The 25,135-nt window shown below is 42.2% G+C and overlaps 1 protein-coding gene across 1 annotated transcript in view; it reads left to right on the forward strand.

The window, feature by feature from the left end:
• Positions 1-25,135, forward strand: part of DOCK8 (dedicator of cytokinesis 8) — a 132,298-nt gene that overhangs the window by 50,002 nt on the left and 57,161 nt on the right. Inside the window, exons 14-16 of the mRNA XM_073345216.1 lie at positions 1,413-1,575; positions 24,012-24,129; positions 25,014-25,084. Coding sequence (XP_073201317.1) covers positions 1,413-1,575; positions 24,012-24,129; positions 25,014-25,084 — 352 coding nt within the window. The remainder of the gene's footprint in view (positions 1-1,412; positions 1,576-24,011; positions 24,130-25,013; positions 25,085-25,135) is intronic.

The following is a 25,135-nucleotide window of genomic DNA, read 5'->3' on the forward strand; positions in this document are numbered from 1 at the left end:
TCAAGCCAGCCATTTTTGACCTGCTAATTTGTTCGTCCCTGGCAAACAGAGATTTATAGTTAGTTTTATATTCTAAATTAGTTCGTTTTCATCAATAATTTACAAAGCGTTCATTCCGTTTTTTGGTTTTACCTGAAGTTTTTGAGGAGAATGGGATTAAAGCAGAATCTCAAGATCCTTACTGATTCCCTAATACCTTGTTAGAATGGGGATCAGAGATTGGGTTGGGTGATTAAAATGTTTACTCTCTTTTCCTTTTAATTGACTCAGTGTTAATTAAGCAGAGGGAGAGACTGAATTTGGCTTCTCACAAAAGCTTGACTAGCTGGTGCTTTTTTGTGATGGCTTCCTTGAGCTCCAGATTCTAAGCTTTCATTTACAATACATTATGTCTCTAGCCCTTGTGGTTGCTAAGAAAACCTCTAAAAAGTGAACAGAATGTAACCAGTGCAGGAATGACTGCCTGTGTCTGTATACAGCCTGAAAGAGCAGCTCTGGGAGGTGTGAACTGCCCCCATTCACCTCAATAGAGTATTAAATATTAAGTTTAATTATGACAATTTAAATGTTACCATGATTAACAATTTCACTGATGGTCACAGCAAGCAAGAAAAATATGGAAAATCATATTCTGAAGATCTACACCTCATTTTACTATCTTAAATAAGGCAGTGCTTGCTTTGCGCACAAAACTAGAGAGCAACACTACTTTATTTCCAATTTAAATCCTTAACAAATGTTATCCTTTTTGCATGGGTGAGACTAGAAAGTCAACTCAGCGTATGGTATCCCTTCCTTCCTGTCTACATGTGAATGTGCAAAGAGTCTTGTTGTCTTTATCAGCTGCTCCATATATTAAGTGTCAGGACAAGATCAGAAATGAGGATAATTGAAGCTGAATCCAGAAACCACCTCCATCAGAACTTGTTCAGTTTTGGTGGCTTTCTTGATAAGGACATATTATTAGACTGGAAGACCAACAAATTCCAAAGTGTGTGTGCCAAGGAATGCCACTACGTGGATGGGGATAATGTGGGTGCCAAAAGCTTCAATGGCATGATAAGATCGCCAGTGATGGTCATAAATTGAATATCCAGTGAGATCACCTTTAGGACCTGCCCAGAGATCAATCTGGGAAGTGCTCAACCTGCAAAGAGGCCATGTCCCTTTTGGATTTACTGTGATGATGCTGATGAAACCTGAAGAGAGATTTTATCTTGATGTGTAGGGATCCCTGTGTATCCAGATAAAATACTTTCTCCAACCAAAATTTCTTTCTCCTGCAGCCCTCAAACTAAAAACCCAAATTCCTATTTCCTAGTTACTTCTTTTGACCTTATGCATATTTGGTTTAGTTTTATTCTTCTTCTTATTTTTAATGATAGGCTGAGCTTTCATGTAATTTTTTAAAGGATTACTTAAATTGGAGATCTCCCCAGCTTCAGAAGTCCTCAGTTGCTGTCTCACCCCTGAGTTATTACAAGTGAAACCATTTCCTGAAAACCGCAGCCGTCCTCAGAAAGAGATTTTGGAGTTTCCAGTTCGAGAAGTATATGTTCCCCACACTGTTTATAGGTAAGAAAAATGGATTTTCTTGAAAACTGTTAAACCCATATTCCAAAAATGATTATGGTATAATTTTTCTCCGATTCATAGAAACTAGAAATTGAAAAGCATGTTAGGTTATCGAAGCCTGTAAAGGTACAACCATTCTTTAATCTCATTACCCAATACAAGATCGGATCCCTACTATATGTTCTGCAGTATGTTCTCCAGTCCAATTGTAAATGTCCTGAGCAAAGTGTTTCAAAAGGGTTGAGGAACCAGCAGCTCTCATTGACTTCAGTAGGTACTCAGACAACTTTACATAGCTGCTTATATATGAATTTAGGAACCTAACTTTAGGCACCCATGTTTAAAAATCTTAGCCTTGGAGTTCTGACTCCCACTCTCTTTTTCTAACTATAAAATCCCACAGACATCCCTGGAGAACAGAGGCCTAGAATTTTAAAACACTCATGATGCAAGACTAATTATATTTTCATTTGTGATTTTGTTGTATCCTTTATCTTGTCATATAATAGGAGTAACATTCACAGCATTGGAGCATATTTGTACTGAACAGCTTTTGTAGTTGCCATGTGTCATCTAACTACCCAAAGATGCAGTTTATTGCTCTGTCTACTCCATGAATAAGATCCCTTCTTATATCACTTCACAAAATGTATTAGTCTTTTCTGACTGATTTAAAAAGGTAGACGTTCTAAAGAGTACAAATCAAAACAGGTTCCATCATTTCTTACTAGCCTGGCAACACATTAATCCCAAATGAGCTATGAATATCAAGGGAATATTCTTCAATACACTGATGTACCATATGGTAATGCTAATAATACACAGGCTGGAGATTTGTGGCTCAAGGAATGTTCTGGGATTATGTACAGTTTTAGCTCTAATATTTGTATTTGTTTTTGAAATTTGATGAAAGGAAGAGAGAATGTATTGCAGATTTTTTTTAAAAAATCAACAGCAGAGCATACTGTACGGGACTGGGACTTGGACAGCAGGGCCAGTTTGATTAGCAGGGGAGATGTGACTATCACAAATGAGTCAGGGAGTGTGATGCTTCCTGGGGGTACCCAGGTATCACAAGGTGCATCTTCACTCCAGCCTTCTTGCCCCACAGATTGTGCCCAGAATCTACTAATTGTGCAGTCATAGCATCATTTATTTTTGAGTGCTCTCCACCAGTACAGTCCCCGTGCACCAGTCTGTTTGAAATATCTTTCGCGCTTTTGGCCCTCTCCTCAGGACCTGAGGGGAACAGAGGTCTCCCTTCCCTGAGGTCTCTGGGCTCAGCTAGCCCTGTTCCCCACTCTCACTCCCCTCTGCATTTCCTTCCTGTGCCTCTTTATCAGACTGGGGCTGATGGGCTAATTGGCTCTGTATCTCACCCAGCCCACCAGCCTGCTTCTCTAATTACCTCAGTCAGCTGTCTCTGGGGAACTAGTTGGCCTCTAAGTGATCCGAGTGCAGGTTCACCTTTCCATTGCCTGCACTCTGTCACACCAGGGTTGTGAGACACCTCACTACCACCTCTCCTTAGCATGAGGAAGCCTTGTCTCTGCCTGCTGTGGGTCAGCTCTCTGACTCCATTGGTCACAGGCAACACAAGCCCTTCCTTCCAAGCTTCCACAGGCCCCACACTCTATCTACAGGTTAGCTATAGGCACACTCCAACCCCCAGCATCTCCTTGGCGTGCCCAGCCCCTGTTCTTCTATATTCCCAGATGAGCTGTTCCCAAAGTACCAATGCACCCTGGCTTACCAGTTGCAGCTCTGATCACTGCTCCGCTTAACACACAGAACTTAAATAAGAGTATAGTGAAAACAATTAGCAGTTTATTTAACAAAGTACAGGGATTCGAGTAAGAGCAAGTAGAAGTACTGAAAACAAAGGATTACATGTAAAATAAAAAGCTTACATGCATTCTAGAGCCTAGACTTAATTAAGTAGGTATTTCTCTGTTTTATAGAGCAATGCTCACCCAAAGTCCTCCCAGCATCTTGCAGCCAGACTTAGCTGTGATCACCCTTTCATGTGGCAAGTTCCACTGTCCGCTTGCCTCCTCGGTGAAAGATGCAGGGTGTTTCTTGGTACCCTTGGTACTAACAGGACAGTCCTTTGTTCTTTTTTATAACCAGGACACCCTCTGCTGATTGGTTTTTTTTTTTCTCCTCAGGCCTCCCTCTCTTGTTCACTTTACAATCTTTTAATCAGCATCTGGTTCTGTATGCAACTAAGCTTCCATTGTGAGACAGATGGGGAGAGAAGCATTTGCTATCTCATGCTCAAAAGGAACCTGTTGCCTCTGGATAACTACCTTAACTCCAGGGTTTTGAGAACATAATTTCCAGTATAGATGCTTAACTCCTGCAATACTATCTGTATGTACATTTCAGAATGGTTATGACAACCAGTGGGCTACTGGCTCTTGATAAAGACCTTAGATGACATCCTCTGGTGAACTTAATATGCATATATCTGACCCAGGGAATCCCTGCAAAGACCTATGCATCCCCTCTGGCCTCTGCCAGTTGGCAACCGGCGGTTCCTGAGTCACAGGGAGAAAAGAAGCTGAATAAAGAAATAGGAAGTTTAATAACTTTTCGAAGGAGAGTGGCAGAGGCCCATGTTCTCTGAAGGCGGGAGAGGGTGAACAAAGGCCAGGTAGAACTTAACCCTAAGAAATCTATGTAGACAAGGTCACAGTCTGAGATTGGCGTTTGTCTCTTGCCAAAGTACGTTAAGTAACCTAGTTAATTAACTGATATTTAATATCTACATTTGTACTGATCCTTGTCTTTAGCTGAATTGAATCGTATGAGAGAGGGGATGGCTGAAAACATAAGAGTAATAGTTCATTGTTATTTAGTATTGTTGTTTTGTTTATTTGTATTACAGTAGCACCCAGAGGCCCTCGCTCAGGTTGGGGTGAGCATCATTGTACTGGGCATTGTTCTTACACATAGTGAGAGACAATCCCTGCCACAAAGACATTGCAATCTACATAGTGAAGACAGACAAAGGATAGAAGAGATTTCCATCATTTTATAGATGGAAAACTGAGGACTTGTCTACACTTGCAATGCTGCAGTGATACTACTAGGGGTTCTCCCATCGGGGTAGTTAATCCACTTCCCTGAAAGGCGGTAGCTAGGTTGACGGAAGAATTCTTCCATCTACCTAGTGCTATCTTTGCTGGGGATTAGGTCAGTTTAACTAAATCACTCAGGGTTTGTGTATTTTTCACACCCCTGAACAATGTAGCTATGCCAGTGCAGGTTCCCAGTGTCGATGAGCCATAAATCACAGGGAGATTAAGTGATTTACCCAGAGTCATACAGGAAGTCTGCATCAGAGTCAGAAACTGAGCCAGATCTCATGAATCCAGTCCAATGTCTTAACTAGAAGACTACCTGTCACGGTTCCTCCCCCACTCTGAACTCTAGGGTACAGATGTGGGGACCTGCATGAAAAACCTCCTAAGCTTATCTTTACCAGCTTAGGTCAAAACTTCCCCAAGGTACAAAATATTACCCCCGTTATCCTTGGACTGGCCGCTACCACCACCAAACTAATACTGGTTACTGGGGAAGAGCTGTTTGGACGCGTCCTTCCCCCCAAAATACTTCCCAAAACCTTGCACCCCACTTCCTGGACAAGGTTTGGTAAAAAGCCTCACCAATTTGCCTAGGTGACTACAGACCCAGACCCTTGGATCTTAAGAACAATGAACAATCCTCCCAACACTTGCACCCCCCCCCCCCTTTCCTGGGAAATGTTGGATAAAAAGCCTCACCAATTTGCATAGGTGACCACAGACCCAAACCCTTGGATCTGAGAACAATGAAAAAGCATTCAGTGTTTTACAAGAAGACTTTTAATAAAAAATAGAAGTAAATAGAAATAAAGAAATCCCCCCTGTAAAATCAGGATGGTAGATATCTTACAGGGTAATTAGATTCAAAAACATAGAGAACCCCTCTAGGCAAAACCTTAAGTTACAAAAAAGATACACAGACAGAAATAGTTATTCTATTCAGCACAATTCTTTTCTCAGCCATTTAAAGAAATCATAATCTAACACATACCTAGCTAGATTACTTACTAAAAGTTCTAAGACTCCATTCCTGTTCTGTCCCTGGCCAAGACGACTACAGACAGACACAGACCCTTTGTTTCTCTCCCTCCTCCCAGCTTTTGAAAGTATCTTGTCTCCTCATTGGTCATTTTGGTCAGGTGCCAGCGAGGTTACCTTTAGCTTCTTAACCCTTTACAGGTGAGAGGAGCTTTCCCCTGGCCAGGAGGGATTTCAAAGGGGTTTACCCTTCCCTTTATATTTATGACACTACCCTTCTTATTGTTACCCTATAATTAGGGCCCTACCAAATTCAGAGTCTGTTTTGGTCAATTTCATAGTCATAGGGTTTAAAAATAATAAATGTCATGATGTCATATATTTCAATCTGTTGTTACTTTAGGTGGCCTGACCCAAAAGGGAGTTTTGAGGGGGTGGGTCACAAGGTTATTGTAGGGGGGTCTCGGTATTACCACCCTTACTTCTGTGTCACTCTTGCTGGCGGCGGCGCTGCCTTCAGAGCTGGGTGGCTGGAGAGCGGCGGCTGCTGGCCGGGAGCCTGGCTCTGAACACCGCCACCAATAGCAGCACAGAAGTGAGGATGGCATGGTAAGGTATTGCCAGCCTTACTGCTGCACTGCTTCCTTCGGAGCTGGGCCCTTGGCTCTGAAGGCAGCAGCGCAGAAGTAAGGGTGGCATGGTATGGTATCGCCACCCTTACTTCTGCGGTGCTGTTGGCTGGGTGCTGCCTTCAGAGCTGGCCACCTGGCCAACAGCCGCTGCTCTCCAGCTGGCCAGCTCTGAAGGCAGCGCAGAAGTAAAGGTGGCAATACCATGACCCCCCAACACACAATAACCTTGCAATCCCCCCGCAATTTCCTTTTGGGTCACGACCCCCTGTCTGAGAAATGCTGGTCTGTATAGGCTAGGGTAAAAGTGCACAAAAGACCAGATTTCATGGGGGGAGACCAGATTTCACAGTTGGTGATGCATTTTTCATGGCAGTGAATTTGGTAGGGCCCTGACTCAAATTGTTGAGGACCCATTCCACACATACTTGTGCTCAAAGACAGATGAATAAGAGAGAACTCAAGCTTGGAAATCTGCAATGTAAGAAACTCATTCACACAAAATGACCCTTTTTGAAACCCATGTCAGTTTATATGGCCTTGGCATAGATTTCTTAGGGTTACTTCTGCAAGTACTGAGTACTCTCAACTCCAGTGGGAAGTGAGGGCACTCAGCACTCCCCAGGATCAGGCTGCATGATTGCAGATTAATTACATGGGGGAAAAGCCTCCTCTCATTGGTCCAAGAACAACCCCAAGGACTTCAGTGGGGCTGCACTGGTATAACCGAGAGGAGAATTTTGGCCCTTAATTTGTAAGGAATGCTGAAGGATGAAGAGACGTGTGACTGATCTCATTGTAAAGATTTAAAATTTCACGGGAGTAGGAAAATTAACCCTCAGTAAGTGGTTTTGGTGGAGCTATTTTAGCAGTAAAAATGCTTTAGGAGTGTCGTTATTCCAGTATAATTACTGTGTATCTGTGCTGTTCAGCCACTTGAGGGTGCAGTTTCTTCACTGTAGACCCAGAAGCATTTTAATGAGGAAAGTTGCAGTGTCTTAAGCATGAGTGAAAGAGGATGGAAATGAATTTCTTTTTTTCAATTTGCAGCATTTCATTCAAATATTTCTATAACTCAAGTGGTTATACAATTAGAAGGGCAAATACAAATTAGCACGAGTAACATCAAATCTTTAAACTCACAGATACTAGCCAACAAAACCAACCAACCAAAAAACACGATGCCAGCTTTATACCCTAGTGCTATGGACTTATAACAGAATATAATTTTAGGGGATAATTATTTGTATCCTTTATTAGCACGTTACCCTGGACAGAGGTGGAAATAGTGATACAAAGAGAATATTTATTTGGATAAAGTACACAAGCGAATGGAAGTTTTTTACAGTGATAAGCTGGTAAATTTGAAGTCTGCCTGTATGTGTGCAGGATGGAACCATCAATGAAATACCCTGTCTCTGATGGGTCAATGGACTTTTTGCAAAGTTCTAGGTCAAGTAGTAGATTCCCAAATTTAGGTTTATTTTTATGACATACTTGTAAAAGAGTCCCCCGTAGCTTTTTCTCCAAAATGGAGGAAGCCTGGCCATGCCCAGTCAGTGACACTAGGTGCCTCCTGCACAGGCCTCAAGTGGGCCTGCCCTTTGTGGGCCTTCTTAAAGCCCTTCTGATGGGGGATCTAAAGGAAAGTTAAATGCCCCCGTGCACCTGAGAATAACTTCTTCCCAGAGCCCCTCAAAGGGGAAAAGGGCCAACATTAGTGCTAACAGTACAGCATCTGTGTAGTGGTTTTCAAGGAATCCCTCTGGCTGGGCTGCTGAATCGGGCTCACTCTGTCAGGCTTTCCCTGGGAGTTCACCACACTTCCCGTAGGGTCGGGGTGGAGATTTCCTCCTTGATGAGAGTTCCCCCATGGCTCCAGGAGTTGCTCCTGAACTCTCCAGTTTGCAGATGACACTAAACTGGGAGGAGTGGTAGATACACTGGAGGGTAGGGATAGGATACAGAGGGACCTAGACAAATTAGAGGATTGGGCCAAAAGAAATCTGATGAGGCTCAACAAGGACAAGTGCAGAGTCCTGCACTTAGGATGGAAGAATCTCCTGCACTGCTACAGACTAGGGACCGAATGGCTAGGCAGCAGTTCTGCGGAAAAGGACCTAGGGGTGACGGTGGACGAGAAGCTGGATATGAGTCAACAGTGTGCCCTTGTTGCCAAGGCCAATGGCATTTTGGGTTGTATAAGTAGGGGCATTGCCAGCAGATCAAGGGACGTGATCGTTCCCCTCTATTCGACACTGGTGAGGCCTCATCTGGAGTACTGTGTCCAGTTTTGGGCCCCACATTACAAGAAAGATGTGGAAAAACTAGAAAGCGTCCAGCGGAGGGCAACAAAAATGACTAGGGGACTGGAACACATGACTTATGAAGAGAGGCTGAGGGAACTGGGATTGTTTAGTCTGCAGAAGAGAAGAATGAGGGGGGATTTGATAGCTGCTTTCAACTACCTGAAAGGGGGTTTCAAAGGGGATGGATCAAGACTGTTCTCAGTGGTAGCAGATGACAGTACAAAGCGTAATAGTCTCAAGTTGCAGTGGGAGGTTTAGGTTGGATATTAGGAAAAACTTTTTCACTAGGAGGGTGGTGAAGCACTGAAATGTGTTTCCTAGGGAGGTGGTGGAATATCCTTCCTTATAGGTTTTTAAGGTCAGGCTTGACAAAGGCCTGGCTGGGATGAATTAGTTGGGGATTGGTCCTGCTTTGAGCAGGGGGTTGGACTAGATGACTTCCTGAGGTCCCTTCCAACCCTGATATTCTATGATTCTATGATTCTCCTGCTCAAGATGACCTCTTTCCCCAGGTGACTGCAGTTTCCTCCTTTTTAAAGGCCTCCTCCCTACCATAGGTGATTGACAAGGCCAGAGGGGCAGGGCTAGCCCTGCACACAGGATCCTTCCAGTGCCTTCCTCATCTAGTGTGGGCTCTATAAATCCAAATCCCATCACACATGCTGAAGGTCCTTTTCTACCAGCACAAAAGCTTTCATAGATGACAAGAAATATTTTGCTTTTCTGAAAAGTGGATTTTTCTTGTTTAACAGCAGAGGCAGAATCTTTGTTATAGACTCTGGACCTGACTTTGATTTTGCTTATGCTAGTTTTTATACTGGCGGAATGCCATTCCTTTATTATTCCCGGTTTACACTAGTGAGATCACAGCACTGTGAAACAGAGCACTCCCTTTCGTTGTATACCTGTGTTTCCTTAATAAATGTAGTTTCACACTGAATGACAAAACAACTGAAGATTTATTTATTTCAGTAACTTTTTTCTGTTCTAAACAGCAAAAAAAAAAAAAAAAAAAAGCCTAAATCATGTTGTTTAAATGTATAAATTTTTCACTCCATGAAATGTAAATGAAAGTGATCCTGCACCCTTCCAGGGTAAAATTTTGGATCTAGAGCGTAGTGATTTGCTTCAACAGTCACTAAGCTAAAACAGACACAGTCCTGCTTTTGATACAGGAAGTGTTAGGCTTTTGTTTTTAAGGGTTTTGAAAGAAACTCTCGGTTTTGGTATTTTTATTGAAGCTGCTAATTAGTGTTCTCGGGTGTTCTGTGATCCCCTGTACTTGGGAGAGAGTTTCTAGACCCAGCCTCTGCTTGGCTTCTGCTTTTAGGAGTAATGGTTCTGTCTAGTCTGGAAGAAAAGGTAATTCATTCATAATGGTCCGCATTGCTCTCATGTTTTGCTCACATGCTAACCACTTATTTATTTTAACTGTGGAGAGGTAAGATTTTTCACTACTCCCTTGTGCTCATGCTACACTTGAGATCTAAGGGGAGGAGCAGGGAGTGTTGTACCTTCACAGCTTCCATTGCTTTGCTCACATTTTAGGTTGGTGATGCAATCGCTTTTGCTGATACTTGGCTCTGGGTGAACTTTTCTGTACTCTGGCCCACACTCCAAGTTCCTGTATTAGAGGGATTTCTCTCAGACACTACATGCAGTGTTAGCATACTTGGGGTGGTGGGGGGCCTTATGAGCACAGCTGCCCTACTTGTGTCATACTTCTGGGGCAGGGCATCTCACCATGCTAACAGTTTCACAGTTGCTCTCTGGGGTAGAGATTGCCCCCTCCCCGTTCCTTTATTTGTGCACCAGTTCTGTGGATTCTAGCACTACATTGGTTTGTTTTTCTTTCCAAGGGGTTTAAATTGCCCAACTTCATTTCTCTTTGTTTAAGAATGTGGTCCCTGCTGATGTATTGCACTCAGAGATCCTGCCATCAGAGGCCCCATTTATGTTTGTCTGTCTTACTACCTCTCTGCTTCTTTATAGATCTCAGGAAAGAACAGTGCTTAAGCCACTGCTATTGGCAGAGGGGATATGACACAATATCCCACTTCTTGTTTTTACTATCCAGGAGTAGGTCCAGCCAGTCCCCACTTGTGTTCAGTGGGGGTGTGACTATGTGTGCGTGCGCACACACAGGCCTGCTTGTAAGGTTTCCGGAAGTTGCTGTGCATTTTTTTTTTTTTTGGGTGTTAAAATAAAAAAATAATGAATTCTATTATATGTTACTTAACATAACACAAACCATGAAAAAATGAAAGTCTAGCAATCAGCAATCTAGTGGCACAAGCATCCCGCCTGCATATAGCTTGTGTATCACAGTGCTTTCAACTGATGCATTACACCCGAGATGCCAGAACAAATTGCATTAGTTATGTAATATACAACTGGTGAACTATATACCATATGGCATGACGATCCCTGTGCAGTTCAATCAGTCAGCTGAGAAACTGAATAAAACATGGATTTCCATAAACTTCATGATAAAGTATAGTTCTAAGAAATGTCTAAAAACACTTTTTTTAAACTCAGATGCACTGCTCTAAAAATGTTTTCGCTCATTCTTTTTAATATTAAAATATTAATTAAATATTTTATCTTAAAATATTTGCTTTGTAACTAGTGTTTACGGGTCTACAAAATTTCTGTTAGGAGCAAGCTAGTTGGTAGCTGTCATATTCACGCTACAATAACAATATTTTTGAAAAAATTTTCAGCACCTTGGCCATACAGTTTGTTAAAAGATAAAAACTATTGACCAAGACAGCCTCTAGCTTTCGTGCATGTTAGCCATCTAATCAAGATAGAAATCCTAGTAGCATATCTGCACTTACATTGCATAGATCACTGGTAAAATATTTTAATCCTGTGATTGTCTTTCATATACTCTCATGTGCTGATAATGTTGTGTTCTGCCTCTCAGAAGAATCTGCTATTTTCTTCCTCATTCCATTGGTCTTCGGCTGTCTGGCTAGTTTAATTTTTGGCCTAACCTGTGTAGCAAAAAGTAACAACAGTACAATGTGGTTAAAAATGAAAGAGAGAATTACAGAAACTTAATGCAAGTCATTTATAAAGTATACAGGGAAATCACAAGTTTTTCTTTCTATAGGAACTAAAGTGAGCATCAGTCTTCCAGAGATGCATAGGAATCAAATGATTCCATTAATCAACAAGTACGCATCTCCATTCTTTGGGCAGGTGGAATGTTGAGACATTAGACTGCAGCCCTTTACCCTTGAATTCTAAAACCAGCTTTGCTACTGACTCCCTGCATAGCTGTGGGTGAGTGGCTGTATCTCATTGGTAAAATTCCTACCATGCAGGAATGTGACACAGGTTGATGATATTTATACAGTACTTAGAAGATTAGTGCCAGGTATTAGTACTGTCATTGTTTGAATTTCCAACTCCTGGTGCCAAGAATTTTGGCGGATCTCTGGTCTTTCATCTACCTTTTAGGAAAAAACATATCCCCACTGTTTCCCCCTGTAACAGGAAAAGCCCTTGAGGCCGGGACCCTCTTTTTATAGTGTTTGTACAGCACCTAGTATGATCGCTTCCTAGGTGCTACCACAATACAAATAAATAATAATAATGTTACCAGTTCAGTGGATCACTGTAGTCTTCCAAACTCAAAACACAGGCCCGCAGTGAAAAGGCGAATGGGGAAAAAACGATATGAAAAGCCTACCTTTTTCAGCAACTTTTGAATGAGTGCATCTTGTACACTAATTCGGTCTTGCTGCAGCTCCACTTCGGTAAGCAACTCATCAATTCTTACGCTTTGAGTGTGCACAAAAGACTAGGAAGAAGGGGGAGGAGGGGAGAAAAGAAAAGATGACTTTGAAGCTGCAAAAATCTTTGAATGTGTTCCAAGGTTTGGTTGCAAAATACTGGGGCATCTTTTTTTTAGCTGGAGGAATGATCAGAACTAGAGTAGAACATTATTTTTAGAGGCAAATCTTGTAGTCCCCATACAGGTAAAATTCTCAATTAAACCAATAAGAGTTTTGCCTGAATAAGGACTGCAGGTTTTGTCCCACTTTTAATTGTATGTGGTAAATGAATTCACCACTACAGTTTTTGAATAATAATTAGTAATTATCAAGCTATACAGTGAACAAAAATAAAGACAGCTCAGACCCGGAAGAGCTTACATGTAACCACATAAGTCTTAAATAAAGAAAAAAATGCAGAGCAAAACAGACAAGCCTGTTTTCAGCTCATATGGTAATAGATTTATGGATTAAAAAAAAAGTCCTATGTCTAGTGTCCACTTTTACTGAGAATCACTATAAGTGAATAAATAATCATGCTAAAAGATAGATTAAGAAGATCAGGTGTTAAAAACTCCGGTACTTACCATAATGTCAGTCATACTCACTGAAGTACTGGTGTTAGTCTTGTAATTTAGGGCATTCTCTATCTTCTCCTCTAAAAATTCCAGCCTGGTGTTGAAAGTCATTCTGTAATGCATCACTTCAGCAAGTTGGTTCTGGAGCTCTGCAGAGAGCCTGCTCAGAACTTGGTTCCTAGTTTCAAGTTGCTGAGTTTTCTCCATAAGACCATTTCTCAGCCTCTTATTTAGGCTGACCTGCTCTAGTAATTCTATCAAGGAGTTGTTAAAAATGTTGAGCTGTTGAAAGATGTAGGTAATTTTCTCTTTAGTATGGTCAACCTGCTCCTTTAACCCAGCTCCAAGCTTCAGGACACCTTGAGAGAGCACATGGATTTCCTCGCTGGAATAATGAAAGTGGGCACCTTGCATTTCTTTCTTGCTTGATGCATAGTTGCCTTTGGTTACAGTGTTTAGAGAATGTGCAATACTCAGGAGGACCAAAACAGATATTTTGTGCATTGCAATTTGTAAAGATTTTTAGCCTCCTACAGATCTGCCAGCCTGGTCTAAGAAAAGTTTCCAAATGGACCACTTTGAAGGTCCCAGCACAGTGGGAGAAAATGTGAATGCGATCAACAATTAGAGCAAAGTATTTTCAAATTCCACAGGTTAACCCCTAACTTCCTATTGCAGTAGAAGTGCAGCTGTTTAAATACTGGGAGCTGGAGGTTTAGTGATGAGTCTATGCTTTAAATTCCAAAATATTTTGCATTGAAATTATATCAATCAAAAACATCCTGGGAAAAAGAAGATATTGAAGCACGTGAGATGATGATTCATATCACGTAATACATATGACTACACAGGAACATGTTATCAGTATTTTGGGAAGTATTAGATTACATTAAATGTCATGTACCTACAAGGATAGTGCTATTTATTAAATTTACGAGGACAAAATAATCTCCTCATAATTATCAACAGTATCAGAAATGAGGGCTATTTAAGGAACATTTTCAAGAAACTTCTTTTGTTATCTTTCAAGCATATTGTCTGCTGTATGTTAAAGCCTAGAGTTAATGATCATCAGAAATTTAACCCTTTAGTTCATTAATAAAGATTTAATACGTTTAGATTTGGAAGTAGATCAACCCTTCTGCTAGTGCAGTTGGAGAGAACCTAGATCCTAGGATCACGGAATGAACAGGAAAGTTGTGGTTCCACAAACATTGTCCCTGTACAAGTCCATGAAATTCCCCATTCCCTTTTTTTCTAATACTCACAGAAGGCCCTTGGGTCAATGTACTTTGGGGTCGAGTTAGAGAGCAGGCCTTACTCCTGGCTTATCCTGTGGATATCAGGTTTTAATGGTACTTGAAACATTAGCATCTCCCATTGGGTCCCTTGCACAAGTGTGAATGAGCCTTCCTTCTGGATCTGCAGGATTCATGGGGGCTGGGAGGTCACAACCAATTGCCTCTTGTGCATCCCACAAAACACCCACTTGAGTGGATGGTTACTTGGAAACTCCATGAGATGGACCTCACAGAGTTATACCCAAGCCCCAGCGTAAACCTAATCTGGATCTGAACACTTACTCCGGAACTGATCTCTAATTTTAAGTATAAGAAAATATTATCCAGGCTATTATCCATATTAAAAGTGAAATCATATTTTAAAAACCTAAAGAACTATGGCCATCTTGAGAATTTATGCATGTACTTCCTTTTAAAATAATGTAGCATATTGAAATTCTGCAGATGCACCATTTCTTCTGTGTTTTCTAAGTTATTGAAAATGAGCTTATATAGTCAGTAAAATAACTGCAATTTGGGATAAAGTTTACAGCCATTTTACTGAAGACCTAATAATGAGTGAAAACAATAGAACCAATAGAGACTATGTTGACATATACTAAATAACTGCATTATTTGTATTTATTACCATCAGCAGCAAGTGACAAGGTTAATTTAGTGATCACAGTACATCTGCATATCAGTCCGTGTTCTGTATTAATAGTGTCTACCTAGAGGTATATTGAATTTTATTATGTGTGGTATTCGTGTCCTAGTCATCCACAGACATATCTATTGTTGATTAAAATTTGAAACCCAGTCACACTGGGATGTAACTCACAAGTAGTTGTGTAACTTAGTGTGAAGAACTACCAACCAACACAACCAATAATTATGAGTAATGTCATTTAAGCACAAGAGGGTCAAAGTCTTAAAGCCTCTGTGTATATTTTATTTCGGTGGAGGATAGATCTGCTGTGCCCTGACCATGAACTTGGCCACGGTCAAGTCAGTGCAGTCAAATTGCATGGAGATGTAGGACAGGACAGCGAGTTCAGACCACAGTGGAGTTGTACAGTGTGCAAGTCAGGGCAGGGTTTGACCCCATTGTGTTTAGACAGAGCAGCACAGTTGATCTCTCTTCAGAGGGTTCTCCAACCCAAGTCAGTGTTATGTGCACGGTAAGGATTGTTTCTGTGAATTGGTGATTTTACTGAGAGACTCTAATTAAATTAGATTTGCATTAATTTTATGTTGTCATCTTTATTTTATTAATTATTGTCTTGTGGACTTGCATTAACATTGTTTTGTTATTATCTTGGCCAGTGTTTTGTCTTCATTTGACATCAAAACATCTTCTCCACAGCTGAGCATTTATATTGCTTTGACACTGACTTGCACAAAAATTTTTCTACCATAATTTTTGACCTTGTAACATGGTGTCCAAACACTAGCACTAAAGGAACTCAACTTAAAAATCAGACTTCTATCTGAAAATGCTGTACCTGCTATAGCTACAAATCACAACTAAAATGACTAAAACTGAAAGACATTATGTTCTTCTGTTTTAACAGTATGTTTACCTTTTTCATAGTCAGGCTTCACGGTTCCCCTGGATAGTCAGTTGATTTTCCCAGGCTTTTGTGTTTGTTTTTTGTGTGTGTTGAGGTTTTTGATGGAGCAACGGAGGAGAGAAAAGCATTTACAAAAACAGAAAAATGCAGTTGAAAGTCAGAAAACCTGGCAGAGAGACTTAGGAGCAGAAGTAGTACCTGAAACTACTTACATCTTTAAAAAAAGTTTTAGATCTCCAGATGCTGGTGTTCATTTAACACTATCTTGAGAACAGTAATTGCATCATGCTATACCCCATTTATTTACATGTGAAACTAGCATAATTGAAAAATACTTGAGAGTACCCATAAAGGATTTTTAAAGAACATCAAATAGGCCTATACTGGTGAAATCTGGAGTGGCAGGCGGTTGTTTTTAATTAAACTACATTGTACCTCAGGTTTGATGTTCGAAATCTGATGCAAGTCATCTTCAAATTATGTTGGTCTGTGTTCAAAAAAACAGTTTTACCTTTCAAAAAAAATTCTGGGAAGAAAGTTTGCAGTTGGGCTGACATCATTTATGCTAAAGTTCACCCCAGCATGATTTTGAAATGCTGAGATTGTTATTAATTGGTGTATGCAATCAGCCAAGCCACAGCGTTCTTATCAACCGTGTTCCAGGACGCTGAGTCATTTTGCAGTCCTCAGCAATGTGTGTCATAGTTTGTGGCTGCCCACACTGACATAGTGGACGTTGCTGAGATAATAAACCCAAATGGAGATGTTTATAGTGGCGAAGCTAACTCAGTCTTTAGCTGCGGTGATGCTTGTATAATGCTGGCTAAGTAAAGAGACAGTTTACAGTACAGCAGTTTGAAGATGACATCCCATAACTAGAAACAACTGCAGCTGAGTAAATCCCAGAGTGTTTTGCCCAGCATAAGTGCTCCATCCTAGAGGTCATAGGGTAAGGTTTCCCTTACGAAAATTAATCTCCAAAAAAAGCACTCAAAAAATAAAAAGAGAGAGAGAAAAAGTTGCTTATTTTTAAACAGAATGGGTCAAATCCTGAGCCCTGGTGTGGCCCCTTTGCATCGTCACTTTACATCACCCACAGCTGTCGTGAGGCGAGGACTCACCGGTGCGGCACCTCCTGCTGGTCATCTCAGGAATTCGCTCTTTCCAGCCTTCGGAGCGCCCTCTGCAAGCCGGTGTCTCGCCTGCCACTGGCCCCGTGTCCCTCCTGGTTCTGTCCCAGCAGTATCCCCTTGCTCTGGGTCTCCCCTCCCAGGGGAACCCCCAACCCTCTAAATCCACCTTGCCTCAGTGGCTACTGCCAGTCATTATCTAGCCCCCGCTCACTGGGGCAGACTGCAGTGTAATGGCCACTCATCACTGGCAAGGGGGTAAGACCTGCTGCTTTTGCCTATCCTCAGGCTGCGCCTCTGCAGTCCCAGAACCTTTCTGGGCCTTTACCAAGGCCTGCAGCCTGGGGGGTTTACCAGGCTGGAGCTCCCCAGCTCCCTTTGCCCTTCCCCAGCACTGCTCCGACTCAGGTACCTTGCTCCCAGGCAGCCAGTCCTTCCCACTCCAGGACTAGAGGAGACTCCTTTGCTTCTGGCCCCCAGCCCACAACTGGGCCCTGATTGAGCTAGCCACAGCTTCCCCCAGCTGTTCTCACTCCCCTTATTTCCAGCCACAGCCCTTTCCAGGGCTGCTTTTACTATTGGCTCCCCCAGGGAAGCCGTCTCCCAGGGCTGTTTTAACCCCTTCAGGGCAGGAGCGGGTGACCACCCCGCTACAATCACCCTTACCTGTCTAGTCTTACTTGCTGTTACAAGGAAGTGTAAATGAGAGCACTGAGGTTGCACAAGGAGTCAAGTTGCCCCCTGACTGTTCTGAAAATTGGGGGAGCCAAAGATGATATACGAGCCACATTTACCCAGGCACCGACTTTACAATGTACCGGGGGAGTTTGTGTGTGCACTCAACTTCCAGCTCTACTCCAGGCCTTGACCCCACTCTACCCCTTCCCCCAAGGCCCCACCTCCACCTCACCTCTTCCTGCATTTGCATTAGAAGAGCTAGATACAGCCTTTAATGGAAAGATTAACCATACTGGGATACCTTTGCTTTTCTCATGACCCTTTCCACCAGATACAAATGTCTAATGGCTCTGTGCATTGATCTCCCTGAAAGAGGATGTTTCAACCTTGTGTATCAGTTACTTTTCTACTTTTATCTAAACCAAGAGTAGCTGTGACACATAGGCCAGAATGTGTCCATTAGGCACAGCTTCACTGCCCCACTGGCATTACCTGGAGAAACTGATCCCCGGGGAGACACAGTGCCTCCTGGAGTTCCCCAGCCCTACAGGAGCATGCTGCTGTGCCACAATTTAGGAGAATGTGCTCCCTCCCATGCATGGCCTGCTCGCTGCTGGTTGTTGCGGTAGGGAGGGTGTTCTGAGTATTGAGCAGGCAATCCAGACGAGTGAGAGTTAGTGTCACAACTTACCCTGCAACTCTGGGTGCCTTACAGTGCTTTGCTGCTGGAGTTCCTAGCCTGGAATGCTCACAACCAGTTTACAAGCATGTAGGTCCCACACTGACGTGTCTGTGCTAGACAGCCCTGGTTCAGCAGCTCCCACCCCAACGGCCTGCCTACAGCCCCACTTTGGCTTCCACCAGCTTTGGTTACTAGTTGCAGGGTGAGCCCAACACACTCCCAGTCCCAAATTTTCCCCAAACCGTATACTCTCTAATGTCCTGCCCCCTCCTGGGCAGTTTGGAGAAATAATAAAGTCCATTTGTTCCTCTAAAGACACAAAAGCTACCACCTTGCCACATTCACTGGAGTTAACATTCACTTTAATTCAAACACAGGACTAGAGATTTAGATTAATAATAAAACAAATGTATTAACAAAAGAAAATAGGATTTTAAGTGAGTTAAAGTATAAAAGATAACGTTAGAAAGGGATACAAGCAAATAAAAGTGAAAACATGCCTCTGAAAGTCTAAAACTTAATCTAGCAAGGTACAGATTTTGTTCAAAATGCTTTTTCTCACCTATATTCAGTTTCCAGAGAGTTCAACCCCTCATTGGCGGAAGGATCCATCTTTCTCAGCATGCAAGAGCTCTGTTCCTTTTTGTGTGTCTAGTGATGGATGCAAAGATGGCTTCTGTCTTTGCTTGTATCTTCCAAAGTTCAATGGCTTTGTTTCAAGAGGCAGGATGATGTCATGCTGTTCTTCCCTTCCTGTCTGTAAATGGGGCTTCCATTGTTTTGATTCCACCATGCTTAATTCTTAGAGTAGACAGGTAAATAGCTACTTTTCTCCTGTCTGGGAGGGAACCTGTTTCTCCCTGTTTGGCCACAGACTTTAAAACACAATATCATTTAGTATCCATAGTTCCTCATAGGGTGTCAATACATACATTTCACAGTTGTATTAATCACCAGTATGTCATTAGCTTTCAGAAAAGACCTCACTCTATACACTTCTATAATACAGCAATATTGTATTCAATCAGTTGATTCAATTGCTTATCACCTGAGGTTCACCCCCACCCCTGTAATTATATACCAGTAAACCTTTGCACTGTAGTCTTCTGAAAAGTAAAACCCAGACCCAGCTTCTCTCTCCTGCTGGGGCATAGACACTATGCTGGCTTCTCCGTGACTTGTTAGTGTGAGGTTTGCCTACACCCCTTGTTAGCTTGAGAGGTCCGTTTACACAATATGTAAATACATTCTCATTGTCATTCCGAGTACTTTGGAAGTGACTCGCAGGAGGGGAAAACACATTCCTTTGTCTGGGGCAGACTTGTTTACCATCTCCCTCTGATATGCCTGATTTAAACACACTTGAGTCATAAATCTAGCATATATCTGTAACATTTCATACCCATTGCACAGATACCTCACAGAAGAATATAAAATAAATGATCAATGAGTTGTTAGTTTTCCAGTGATACCTCATGAGGCATATTTTGTACAAAGATTAGTACAGTAGTATGTAGGATGTGAATACAGGAGTGCTTAATGTCCAAGAGAGCCATGTCTGACTCCCTGTTTTCTCTCCCTCTGTTGGGGTGGCTTGTAGTCTGTGTGAAGCACTTGTGACCAGGAGGGCTGCTAGTTGTATCTGGTTGATGCATAGTGGGAGTAAGCTCCATTTACCTTTATCTTCCTGACCTTACACAGACCAACCAGGACTTGCCACACTGGCCCTTTACAAATGCAAGATATTTAGTGCCAAATGCTGCCCTTTACCGTCCCTAGTGGTGGTGGGGTTTGCAAATGTGAGACCAGTGGAGATACATGAGCATAAAAGGGGTCAGAATTTGGCCCTTATCTATGTACTTGCTGGATTAATTAATACATTGGCGCCTCCTCATATGTATAGTCAGCAGAGAGCTCTCTGTTTACACGTGATTTTACACATCTTTCATCTTAAGTCACATCTAAATGTAAAATCCAGCACTCAGGGTCATTATGTGGATTTGTGACACCCTCTATAGAGCTGCAGATCCATAAACCAATGAACAGATTATACAATCTCTCCTATATGTGTTGTTCACCTCTGACAGGTGTAATATTGATAATATCCTTTGTTTAATAAGTCATTCAGCCGAGCATAATTCAGTAGAAGTTACCAATATATTTTGCACTTTCCTTAGCTTTTCATAACATCATGGTGAGAGAACCTAGCTGAGTGGAAATTGCATATAAAAATGTAAGTGGTAGATTGCATTACTCTGCGAGACTTGGCACACAGCAAAATGAAAGGCAAGTCATGCACTTGTTTGTCCGCTAAGACATGCTGCAGTCCGTCTAGCATTCCCTAGCTGATAAACCAACCTGGGATATGTTTTTAATTTCACTGTGAAGCCTGCTACATCTCACAAAGTACTGCAACCCTAAACATTGCAGTACACGGTGATAAACAGACCTGCGTTTTCTACATCTCAGTTTGTTTGTACCAAAAGAATAATAATAATTAATAATAATAATAATACTTATCTCTTAGATATAGCGCTTTTCATCAATTGATCTCAAACTGCTTCACAGTCTATAATATATTTATCCTCACAAAAACCTCTGTGATGTAGGAAAGCACCATCATCCCCATTATAGAGATGAGGAACTGAGGCACAAAGAGGCTAAAGAGATGTCGAGACTGCATGCTCTTTACAGCAGCATGTAGAGTACATACATGACACCGCTCACCCCAGCACATGTATAAATATTTATTGTAAATGGTGAGACACTGCTTAGGCGAGTAGAGTAAGGACACACCTGATCCCTGTGTGATGAACCCAGATACATAGCCTACTTGGCTCTCTACAGCCCAAGCAGTGCCTTCCCTATTTACACTGCTGTTTTGAGTGGTGCAATGGAAGAGGAAGGAATGCAGAGGAGGTCTCCAGCAGTGAGAAAAGTCTCGAGGCAGCAGACAAAGGCTCTGGCAGCTTCCTTCTGCTGTAGCCTTTCCCCACCACAGTGAAAGACTGGCAGAGGGGAAAGGCTTTGGCAACTCTCTGCTGTTGGAACCTTTCCCCACTGCTTCCCCCTGGCCAGATAGTCATTAGTCTACTTTAAACACTGACAACATGTGGCAGAATCCTAGCTAAGAAAGGCCCCCCACAGCTGTCAGGCCATTATAAAAACAACTTTCATAACAAACAGCCGTGTTTTTCTCCGTTGGGGCTTTCCTCAGAACGGGATTGCACCCAGATAACTGAATGGCAAATCTGGCCCAATGAGTGGTATGAAGTGACTAGTGTGCTGCTGTTATAGCATGCACAAATGCAGCTTCTTGTTTGTAATTAACTCAGTATTGTGCCAGCCCCACAGAAGTCAACTGTAGTTTTGCCATTGACTTCACTGGGGTCAGGGTTTTAGCCTTGGATTTTGAAGCACTGGAACCGACTTTCCAAAGTGCTGGGGGGTGTTTGACCCTGGCTCTGCCTCAGGCCCCTCCACCCCTCCCCCCTTCCCCCAAGGTCCCATCCCCACCCCGCCTCTTCCCACCCCTGCTCAAACCCGCCCTGCCTTTTCCCACCCCCACTTCACCCCCAGCCCGCCTCTTCCCACCCAGTTCCATCCCCTCCCCAGCACACTGCATCATCACTCCACCCCCTCCCCACCAGAGCCTCCTGCACACTGCGAAACAGCTGATTGCGGCGGGCAGGAGATGCTGGGGTAGGGAGAGGTGCTGATCCGTGGGGCCCATTGGCGGGCGGGAGGCACTGAGGGGATGGAGGGAGCTGATAGGGGGGCTACTGGTGGGTGCTCAGCACCCACTATTTTTTCCCCATGGGTGCTCCAGCCCCATAGCACCCACAGAGTCGGCACCTATGTGAAGTACCCTTATGTATCCTTGGGCTTTGATCCTGCAGACTCTTCCACTCTGATAGCCTCCCCTCCACTCCCCAAAGTCAATGGGTCTTTGTGCAGGTGCAGTGATCTGCCTATGTGGAGAAGCTTGCAAGATCTGGAGCTTAGTTAATTGTAAAGGTATACTACATTTCCAGGAGCAAGCTGCATTTTTTTTTTAAATATGTGTATAAACATTAGTAAAAATAAATCCCCGAAACCAGACACCAAGAACTACAGGCTGAAAATCTATTTAAGTGCCATGGTTAATCTGCTATCGCTATTGAGTTGTTATAACCTTGGCAAATGTGAAACAGAATTGTTGAGTTTACTCGGTGAATTCTCTTTTTTTTGCATCTCTGAGCATATCCTTCATTCAGAGCCAATTTCTCTGTAGGAGAGAAGCAGCAGCCCTATCCAGCAATGCTCTATATTTGTCTTGTGTTATTAAGAAGTTCTTATAAGCTTTGTTTTTGCTCTTTAACATTTGCAGACAATGTAGGCTCACTTTCCTGAATAGAGATTTTTGCGTTTCACTGCAGAAAGCAGGAATGTTCATTTATTACGGAATCAGCACATTTTATTACATGAAAATGGTCTTCTTTTGTTTCCATATCAAATTGCCTCATAATAAGCTATATCACTAGGTTCTGGAATGCTAGGGGAATGAAGGATTAGCTGAGACTCAGTGTACCTTGAACTTTCCCTTCCTTGGCAAGGAAAGCTTTAAATGCTAGGTCTGAGTGTTACGAGATTTTTTAAAAATTTTTTTATTTGCCAGCAACTATAAAAGCAGACAGCTGCTGTCTAATGAAAGAATAAACTAAAACAAAATAAAAAGTCAGTGAAATACATCATTGCAGCTCGGGCATCCAGGCGGCTTTGTATTGAACTAAACAGAACATTAGGCGGACCCGGATCAAAAAGTGTATGTGTGTGTATTGTTTGTTGGTTTGAACCAAATACCTAGTGAAAGTCAAAGCCAAGTGAGTTTTTGTTTGTTTGTTTGTTTGTTTTTGTTTAGTAGAAATCAATGAAACTCCTCTAAATCTCTCCTATTCACAGCTTCCTTCCCCATAGAAGGTACAGGCTCCTATGCTCCCCTGTTGGTCATGTAGTCTCCTATCATCTTCTACCATCTCCAGTGAGCATCTGAGTGGCCCTTGCTCCTCCTAGATCTTGGAGGACCATCAGAAGGCGTATTGCTGTCCTATATGGATAGATAATTATAAAAATTATATATATACAGAGAGAGAGAGAGAGATTTGTTTTAATTGTGGGCTAGTTGCTGGCTTGATTTCCCCCATCCCTCCATCATACATACCAGTTAAGGGTCTCCTGAGAAGAGTGATGGGAACAAGGAGCTTCATTGGCCCCTATTCTCCAGCAGCGGGACTGGTAACAGTTGTTCTCTCTGTCTGTCTAGCAAGCCAACTAATGTAGGTATATCTTTGCCATGGTATTTGAGTGGGACTTGTATTTGTTCTCACACGAGAATGGAGATTTCCTTAGGCCCAAACATGCTAGCTTGTCTCTCAGCCCTAGAATAAAAGGGCTGGGCGACAGGGTTCTTTGGAAGAATGGGGGAATGCCAGGTTGCCCTCTCAAAGGCATAATTTATCTTTAGGAATACCCCAAAACATACGCTCTTTATTGTGCAGCACCAAAATCTTACCCTTTTCCAACAATCTCTGTAGATAGAAAGAGATCTTTCAAAGCCTTCAGTCTGTAGGTGGAATTACAGCATTGGAAGAAGAAGAACCGAGTCGATGCGATGCCAAGGACTTTGTTCTTCAAAAGCAAAAAATTGTTCCTTACTCATTTACTTTTCCTTTCTTTTGCTTCCAGAAATCTCCTTTATGTTTACCCACAGAGGTTGAATTTTGCTAATCGACTGGCCTCTGGAAGGAACATTACCATTAAGATTCAGTTTATGTGTGGAGAAGATGGTACCTGTGCAATGCCGGTAATATAGACTAAATAACAGGTTCAGACATCTGTGGAGCATACTCAGCTAGCTGCAGTACTGACAAAGCATGTGAAGGGTTGACTTGTGGCCTGATGCTTCACACACAGCTATGATTTTTTGTGGGCCTTGCACTGAAACCAGAATGGTTTCGATCACAGTGCTCATGAAGCATGCAGCAGTTCGCATCAGGAAGCGGAGCTAAAGGACTGAGGAACAGCAGAAGAGACTTGTAATTAGAATGGAACAGGGACATATCCTCCTGTATTCTCTAATGCTTCATGTATTACATGAAAGAGTAAACACTCTGTAGCTTCTATTTAAAAAAGAATAACATTGCCTTCTATGTAAGTGCCATGTTGGGAACTCTACCAGTAAATCCACAGAGGTTCAGAAACCTGTTAAGAATGTTATATTCTGTGTCCCACTGAACTAATCCTGTGCACTATGAATACACAAATATCAGGTCCATCCAAGCACTGAGGATAGAACCTGTGACCTTGACACTGGAACAGTAAACAGATCCACAGTGAGACAGAACTGGTAAACATCTTTGTATGCAGATGACTATTCCATTCAGCAGCCCAAGATATCTAGATATCTTTGTGTGGGAGAAACTGTGCAACCTTGACGTTCTTTTAACAAAGTTTTCTTTTAGATGTTTAAATATACAGTATTGAAAAAAGTATTTAAATCTGAGTGTTCTATTTTCTGTCAGCATGTTGTCATGAATGGGGTGTGTAATATATGTACGTCCCATTCATGACAACCTGCTGATAGAAAATAAAATACTGTCATTTTTCAACATTTAAATCTTTCTTAAAGGTGATATAAAATCTGATAGCTATATGCCTGATCACCATTACTTTTATTTTTGAACACAGATCATTTTTGGAAAATCTTCAGGTCCAGAATTTTTGCAAGAGATGTACACAGCTATCACATATCATAACAAGTATGTGTACTATTATTAATATTTTTATTATATATTAAATACCAGTCATTT

This window comes from Lepidochelys kempii, chromosome 5 (assembly GCF_965140285.1).
Source record: "Lepidochelys kempii isolate rLepKem1 chromosome 5, rLepKem1.hap1, whole genome shotgun sequence".
In the NCBI taxonomy this organism is placed as follows: domain Eukaryota; kingdom Metazoa; phylum Chordata; order Testudines; family Cheloniidae; genus Lepidochelys; species Lepidochelys kempii.